The 8,641-nt window shown below is 40.1% G+C and overlaps 1 protein-coding gene and 1 non-coding gene across 5 annotated transcripts in view; both read right to left on the reverse strand.

Moving 5' to 3' along the window:
* kcnh6a (potassium voltage-gated channel, subfamily H (eag-related), member 6a) overlaps window positions 1-7,039 on the reverse strand; it is a 36,159-nt gene extending 29,120 nt beyond the window's left edge. For 2 of the 4 annotated variants that reach the window (XM_078161336.1, XM_033643707.2), the window contains exons 1-2: window positions 6,385-7,039; window positions 2,670-2,900 (exon numbers count right to left, since the gene is read on the reverse strand). In XM_078161336.1, the coding sequence (XP_078017462.1) occupies window positions 2,670-2,900; window positions 6,385-6,460 (307 nt within the window). In that variant the 5' untranslated portion in view covers window positions 6,461-7,039. The remainder of the gene's footprint in view (window positions 1-2,669; window positions 2,901-6,384) is intronic. The other 2 variants (XM_033643711.2, XM_033643710.2) reach the window with 1 other exon arrangement.
* trnac-gca (transfer RNA cysteine (anticodon GCA)) lies at window positions 3-74 on the reverse strand. The gene has a single exon. It is a non-coding gene; the product is annotated as a tRNA-Cys (tRNA).
* Window positions 7,040-8,641: the final 1,602 nt, after the last annotated feature.

The following is an 8,641-nucleotide window of genomic DNA, read 5'->3' on the forward strand; positions in this document are numbered from 1 at the left end:
GCAGGGGGCACCCGGACTTGAACCGGGGACCTCTTGATCTGCAGTCAAATGCTCTACCACTGAGCTATACCCCCTCACACATGCCTGTCACAGCCATCTTTTTTTTTTTTCATGAGGCTTTTACAGCAGACCGGGGGGGGGGGGGGGGGGGGGGGGGGGGGGCACAGGTGGGTGGGAGAGAGAGAGAAAGACAGAGAGAGATTGTGAGGGGAAAGGGAGAGACAGATTTCCAACACTGAAAGCTAAAAAAGGCTAAATGAGCGACACTTGCGTCAGGTCTAACTTCACTCTGCAATCAGCGTGGTCTAAAAATAGAAACGGGGGAGAGGGCACATCACACAAACACACACACATACACATACATACAGAGGACAATATGTCCACACACACACACACACACACACACACACACACACACAGTTCCTGCATTCAATTCTAGTCACACATCCAATCAGAAAAACACTGACGGGAATTTAGTCTGAAAAAAAAAAATCAGCCTGTGAGAGCAGCTGAATCACATTGTGTCCACTTGTTCGCAAAATTTTTTGCCTGTTCAGTCTGGAGGCACAGTAGGAAGCAGGAGACAAAACAAATAGATGCTTAGCGGTTTTAAGCTGGCATGCTGATTGCATTTCCATGACAACAGCACTCTAGACTGCACGCCCCATGCCCAAATGTCCAAAGTAACAAAAGACACATGCATGTCTGTGTATGTAAGCAGACTGAGACTATATTGTGTTTATGGTGGATGTCTGTAACCGTCCTAAGCCTGGTGTGTTTGCTTGCCCCCATCATGTGTTTCTGCCTCATTGTCTCTGTGCAAGTGACAGATAAAAAGGTGAAGAATGAAGGTAAGTGACAAAGATCAGGGAGACAAAATGCAGACCTTTGCACAGGTCAGTATGCAACCGAAGGTGGCGTTAAGATTTAGTCAGAGAGTCAAGAGGAAATAAAGCTTTGAGAGGAAGGGGGTGATCAATAAAATGCCATGGTTTCCAAGTTTAAATGTCTCTTATATCTTTGTGTTCTTTAACTCCGTTCTCTCATAACAATTCTAATATCACCATTTCTACGTCTCTACACTTTTCATTCCCTTACCTCCCCACCTGTGATAATTATGCTTTTGTTTGTACATTTTCTAAAATCAATGTTTTGCACTAAAGATAAATACAGGTTGAGGTTTGATTGTTGATTGTTGAAGAGGGAAGAGAGCAGGGATTAAGGTTGTACCAACAAACCATTATGGCAGAACAGGAGAGGCAAAACAAATGTGCATCCATAGGAACAGGTCTTATGAAGAGATTAAAAATATGATGCTGAGTGTGCCTGCCTGGTCTCACTGGGGAGGCAACTCAGTGCCAAGTACACACTATGGGATTTAAAGCCTGATAATAAATCTCTGATTTGGTCGTTTTCAAGAACACAGAGCGTCTGCAGTGGTCTATAAAAAACAAGGCAGGTCACTGTGAATGGTCACCACACATGGAGGTGCAAGATTAAGATATTTTTCTTCCTGATAAATTGTGTGTTTCATGTTTGATTTTTATGGCTAGAATCTGGGAAGATCTGAATGTGATTGTGTTCCAACTAATTAATGACAGAAATGTGAAGGGGAACAGGCCATTACAGAGTCATTTAGGATTTTCTGCATGTTCTTGAAACAAGGCTGATTGTCTTGCTGGTCATAATTTATTAAATTACAAGATAATTTATTCCCAGACAATATATCCTAATGACTTAAGAGATCCCCCAACTTTTCCTCTTCCACCACAATGAGGAACTTTTTTTTTTTTTTTAGTATTTTCCAATACTATTTTTGACTGGTTTTTGACCAAAGATTTTCACAACTAATGACATCCCCATCAGCCTTAGTGGTATGTTTTGTCTCTGAATTGGCCGTCCTCACCAGAAAACAACAGCATGTTCCAACACTGAAACAAGGTACGTATATATTTTCCTAACAGCCATCTTCCGAATAATTACTGTTGTCTTTCTGCATCCACATCAATTTAGAAACTATATCCTGCAAATTCAGAAACATTATTTACGTACTATCCTAAAAAATCTGTCAGGCCTAGATCATTTGCCTTGTTGGCCAGGTCACTCTTGAAAGGAGATTTTTTTGTTTGTTTGTTTGTTTCTTGTTTTTGGATCCACATCACTTTAAAAACTACATCCTCCATATTCAGAAACATAATCTTTTATCCTAAAGTTTACACACTATCTATATCTATACTATATTTTTATTCTCAATGAGACTTTTACCTCATTAACACAATGTGTATATGAGTTAAGATGATTTAACATTTAGCCTTGGCTGTTGCAAATTTTGTTTCCTGGAATCTAAAATGGTAGCATGGAGTTCGGAGGCAAACAATCTGTTGGATGTAATTTATTATTACTTTTCCCATCCATATTCCAGAAATAAAGAGCAGTGACTGACAGATGTTTTAAATGAACGAAACAGGAGCAAATGCCTGAATAATGGTAAGGGAATTAGGATCTGTCCAATCAGGTTTCTTGTCAGAAGATGGATGGCAAGACAGTGGAACATATGGGTGATTATGTTAACTGTGTTTTCATAACAGTCAAGCTGTCCAACAGGACAGCCAGAAGGCTCCTACCCAGGGATCTGAGGTTGCAAACACTCCTTCCTTCTTGTGCCTTACCTTCCTTATCGTAGTAGAGGATCTCCACCTTGCGCTCCTCTGAGCCAAGCAGGGCCTGCGCCAGCTGGGCCAGGGCACTCTTCATGGTGCCTGGACCCACTAAGAACTGGCAGGTACAGGGCTGCTGCATGATCTCCGCCCTGGCGAAACCAAACATCTGGCAGAAGCCTTCGTTGCAGTAGATGATGCCACAGTTCTTCATCTGGGCATTGGCGATCAGAAACTTGCGATCTGAAGGGTGAAAGACACTCTGTGTGTCATATTCCAGTTTTAAAATTCAAGAAGTCTAAAAGGGAACATGTACAGCAACTGTGGGTCGAAGTTACACAAGAAGCTATAAACAATGTTCACCTTCAAGACGCCCTATAGTGAAGTGTTCCTATAAAGTACAGTATTTGACTTTAAATATCATAAAAAATAATATTAGATAACCAGTATGGGTATCAATTAACCAAATTAACCACATTACTCCAAGTATCATTAAGTATTCAGTGTGGTTTACACAGTGGTAGAAGATGCTTTACCAAAAGCAATTTACTATAAACATTAAGAGAAAGAGCCTGTCATAATAATATTTTAGGTAAAACAAATGTCAAAAAAACAGATTCTGGTCTAAATTCAATTTTGACTAAATATATGCTTACTGCTTTTTGCTGTTGTAGGTTTAGGATATTTATAATACAATTACATTTACACGGTTGGATTTAATCAAACACTCTAAAGTACAGGGTGTTCAGAATCTCCGGCATGGTCTCCTCTTAACAATCAGCTGAAGTGGAGCTAATAAGGTCCACCTTTCAGCGGTGCTAATGTGATAAACGTCACAATTTCTCCCAAGTGGACTGAGGAGAAGCAGATGGGCACTTCATCATGAGAGCCTCTGTGCTCACTCAAACCTGCCGCCACGTAACTTGTGGGAATTTACACGTTTTGATTTCTGTCAGGATTACTCTGTTAGATTTTAACTGACATTTTTTAATTAGACTGTAATCATCCACCTGTTTGCAATAATTGCATGGCCCTGTCATTATACTGCTGGAATATGTTAATGTCTACTTATCATGATACATAGCTATTTTGTGTTTCCTTGTCTCTATTTATACCGTCAGGGGTGAAGGAAGTATTCAGATCCTTAATTTAGCTAAACGTATTACACTGCAAAAAATACTCTGCTACAAGTAAAAGTCCTGCATTGAAAATTAAGGTATGTGAGTTTAGTCAGGAAAATGTTCTTAATGGTGGCTGTGTCTTTATGCTATTATAGCATAAAATTAATATTACTCATGCATTAATGTAAAAGCCAGATTTTACTGGAGTGGCTGGTTGAGATGGAGCCGTCCTTTTATAAATTGCTGGGAAATTTAGTTCATAATAAGACACCATATTTTGTAAGCTCTCTGTATATTTTGCATGCAAAAATCTTTATTTGGGAAGTAACTAAAGCTGTCGGATATATGTAGTCAAGAAAAAAATACAATGTTTTCCTCTGAAATGTAGTTTAGGCTATTCGTTTTTTTTGTTTTATCTGGTTTTGGATGTGTTTTAACGTGTTGTGTTTACACTTTAACCAGCAAGTTATTTATTTTTTTGATCTTTGAATGCCATTTAATTCTACAGCAGTGTTTCCACATATATGGAATTTATGTCAGCCCACCCAAGAATATTTCCCCCGACCCAAATGTATAATAATTCTCTTATGTTCAGTTCACTACTCTCTGCTTGAATACAATTCAACTGCATGAAAATTACTTGTCTAATTGAATAATCTAAATGTATAATGTTGGGTTGTCTATGGATATGAAATGTGCTATATAAATAAATTTGCCTTGCCTATATAAGTGGTTAAAATCTAGTCCCACCCTTGAGCAGCTACAACATTAATGTTGCTTACACACTGATGCATTAACAATGATATTTATTATAATGTGTCAGTAACAGGGGCATATATGCTCATAATAATATTTCTGTAGTAGGATTTAAATGCAGAACTTCTACTTGTAATTGAGCATTTATACATCGTTGTATTGGCACTTCTAATTCAGTAAAGGATCTGACTACTTCATCCACCAGTGAAAACTGGACCACAGTAATGGTTTTTCCTGTGATGTCAAACCGTTGATACTGAGTCTGCACTCAGAAAAAATCCTTAATAGTAATTCCAACCTCATAAACTATCCAGTTCCTGTTATTGATGATTGTAATGTACGTGGCATCCACAACACCACACCAAAACACAGTTCGCCATGAAAGTGAAGTAGGACAGTTTTGTTCGAAGGCTGCTAATGGAGGAGTTCAATGAGCTGAATGAAAAGTACATACATATCCTCCGCCACCTCTGCCTGGCCCTTTTATTATCCTGTGGTGGAACTGGGTTAAACAGCTCTCTCTGTCTGCTGCCCACACAGATGAGTGGAGGGGACTCTTCCCTCTCTTTAAAGTAAATGGGTGAGCTCCTCTGGTGGAAAGCACATCCTGTCCAAAGTCATTATCTGGGGCTCAGAGCGGAAACACTGATCGTCACACCGTTGCTAAGCAGCACCACTGTGGCACGTGCACACACCTGGACATGCATGTGCATGGGGCTGCGCGTGCACCCATACACACTTAGGGACATACAGTAGAGGCCTTACATAATAGGTTAATTTTTTTTAAAGAGGCTTCAGAGATTCAAACATTATTGACCCCAGATGAAATCAGACTAAAACTGTGTGAGAGCAGTCAACTAGCTTTTTCTCCATGTTTGGTCAAAATCCAAGGTTATATTCACTCTTACACACCCAACACACTATTAGTGGTCCATAGTGAGGTCTAAGTAGGCAAAGGGAATATGGAAAAACTGACTTGAAAGGAAGACTGAAATGCAGACTTTGCATGATTATATTCTAGATATAATGTATCATAGCATTTTTAGACAGGAAATTATACTTGCAAAAAAAAAGACTGATATGTAATGTTTGATGTACAACATATGAGCATAAGGTGAAATAGAGACACAAACAGTAAAAAGAAGGCATGTTCTTTGTCAATGTGTAAGAGGAGGTCTCTCTATGCAGCCAGTGGAACATGTGAGCTAATATTAGGCATCAGGTGAGCACACAAACAAATGAACATGCAGGTGCAATGACACCTACAACATAAAAGGAGCAGCAGGGAGCTGTCAACATCACAGATACAAATAAGATAAGATTTTTTTTTTTTTTAAAAAAAAGCCTGCCACCTGTTCAGGCAATGAATGAGTCTAAATTAATAAGAGTGGCAAATCAAATATGATAAATACAGCATATGGAATGCTGTAGCCTTTCTTGCCTTTTCGTAATACTTTAGGTGAAATGAATCAACACAGAAATATGCTTTGGCACCAAATTAATAAGGTTTTATCCACATTATTCATTACTGTAAATTAAAAGTACACCCATCCCTGTTCCATTCACAACAGTTCTCTAGTTCAACCACCCTGACATGAATATCCATGTACTGTTGGCCCACTACTCCCACTGATGGTAACCATTAGCTGTCAGAAATCCGTTCCTCCCCCCTTGGGACGGAGAAGATTATTACTCCCCTTTAAATGCCAGATGTTTCTAATGGAGGGTAAACTCCTTACGCACTTTCTCTGCACACCTGTTTCGAGCTGTCATCTTAATCGGATCAGCTAATTGAAAGCATTTAACATTCATTACTTACTTGAGCAAGAGTTAATTTCACATTCACTTACTTTGCTCGTCGAATTTCCTGATGATAGTGTCCAGGTAGGTGTTCTGGAGCGCAACATGACCGCGTCTCACAGGCATTTTGGTGCTGACAGAAAAGATTTCTCCGACACATGAACCTTACTGGTTAAAAAAAAGAAGAAGAAAAAAAAAGAATTAAAAAAAACAGAGTTTGAAGAGCCACGTGTGAAGAAAACAACCTGCTTCCACTTGGAGCACGAGCGTCAAAAGCAGATATTTTGTTTTTGATTATATCTCTCGGAGGCTGATGGTGAGGGATGAAGCGCCTGAGAATGATGGAGAGGAGGTCTGGTTGCCAGGGCGATAGCAGATGCAGGATGTTGCACGCTGATAATGTGGGAAAAAAAGTAGACTAGGATACCGCAAAAGCCATATGCAACGTTTCTTAACATTTACAAAGGAAAGCAAACTACAAAAAACCGGTTCCCCACGTTTTGGTGTCCTCTGGGCAGAGAAGGAAACCTGGGAGAAGAAGTTGGGAGGAGAAGCTGAAGGATATCTCAGTTTGTTAATATAATCGCAGCCTTCTCCCGCAAGTTTGGACACTGCACGATAAGGACGGCGGAGAAGAAGCTCCTATCAGCCAGATTCCCTGGATCCACTCCCCTTCCACCGCCCCCCGGCTCGACAGGAGCAGCTGTCAGCAGCGGCAAGTCAGTCTGAGTTAACCGGCTCAGAAACGGAAGTCGTTTTGATAGACTTTCAAGATAGAAGCAAGGAATGGCTTTCTTCTTTTTCCGGAAAACAAGCACACATGAGGATTGTTTCAAGACCTCTTCAAGGTAGCTGGCACACGCTTTATGAATGAATATGTCCTCCTACGCCCTAATTTGGAAGCCCAGAATTAGTTATAATCCCAAAATTTGTTACAGCCCCCCAAATACAAACACTTGGAAAAGAACAACAAAGATTTTAAAAATCTATTATGATTTAATATAGTGCTCTCAAATACTTGTTTTTCTCTCATAATCATTTAATGTGTTGTACTCATGAAAATCTTTGGGTCATAAGACCATCTGATCGTTGTTTTAGTGCCCTCAAATGCCCCACAAATCTCCTCCAATCCTCTGAAAGTTTAAGATGTATAGGCTATAATACATTGAGGGGTTATTTAAACAAAATTAGGACCAATGATTTGCAATTTGGAGACTTTGGGTGACTTAAAAATACTTGAACACAGAGTATTTCTTAATAACAGCATGTTTATTTTGAAATCCATGTCCTGAAGTGGTGTTTACTCTGTGGTGTATGACTTGATGGTGGTCTGACACTGATAGAATGCAGACCCTCATCAGTCTGCTTCACTCCACATCACAAGTCTCTGAGCTCAAAATAGCAGCATCCTCTCTTTCTCTGTGGCTGCCATCACGCGTCTGGAGTATTATATCAATCTATAGTGCTGATAAGCTTTGACATGGTGTCATATGGTCCTGTGTGTGTATATGTGTGTGTGTCATGTCCCCTTTAAACCTTGCAGAAAAGAAAGATTTTTGGTATGCAGCTATATGGAAGCAGCTTATTTCTCTGTTCTCATGACTTTAAAGGATTTTTATCTTCTCCTTGAGCCCAAAGAGGAGACATTTAGCCGGCACAAGCCCCATATAACGAGACACAGTGGATATTCAGGCCAGAGTTTCAATTGTATACTTACTTAAAGGTCACATGGAGAGGCTCCAAGTGGCTTCTTGACACAGTGCACATTGTTAGTTTTGTTTTGGAAAAAAACTGCCACGAAGAGTTTCATTGACCAGCTGAACTGAGTGATGTTTACTGCTGAGTGGTATTTACGGGTCAGTCCATCACACTTCCTTTTTCTCACTATGTCTCGAACACCATTGGATACACTGACATGGCACCTGCAATGATCTGAACCCCTTAAAGGTTCTGTATGCGACATTCAGAACATTAATACAGTAGCAAATAACTATTTGCTATGTCGATATTTGGTGGAGTAATGGCATCCTGAGCAGAAAAGGAAGTCATGTTCACTCTGTGTGTGTTGTAACCCGAGCTTCTCTGTTATTTGTTGTGGTAGAAAGTCCGGATAGACGTGCATGAAAGTGCATGTTGAGTCCCTGTGTGTGTGTCCCACTGGTAAGCTGGACCCAGAACGGCATCGCTGCTGAAGCACAGCGCACACCCTCCAGTTTTCCCCCAGGTTAACAAAGTTAGTTCTGTCAGCACTGTTGCCGTGCTGTTTATTGACTTAGCACCGTTAGCTGTTAGCCAGCGGCTCAGTCA

The sequence above is a fragment of the Epinephelus lanceolatus genome, chromosome 18, assembly GCF_041903045.1.
Source record: "Epinephelus lanceolatus isolate andai-2023 chromosome 18, ASM4190304v1, whole genome shotgun sequence".
In the NCBI taxonomy this organism is placed as follows: Eukaryota; Metazoa; Chordata; class Actinopteri; order Perciformes; family Serranidae; genus Epinephelus; species Epinephelus lanceolatus.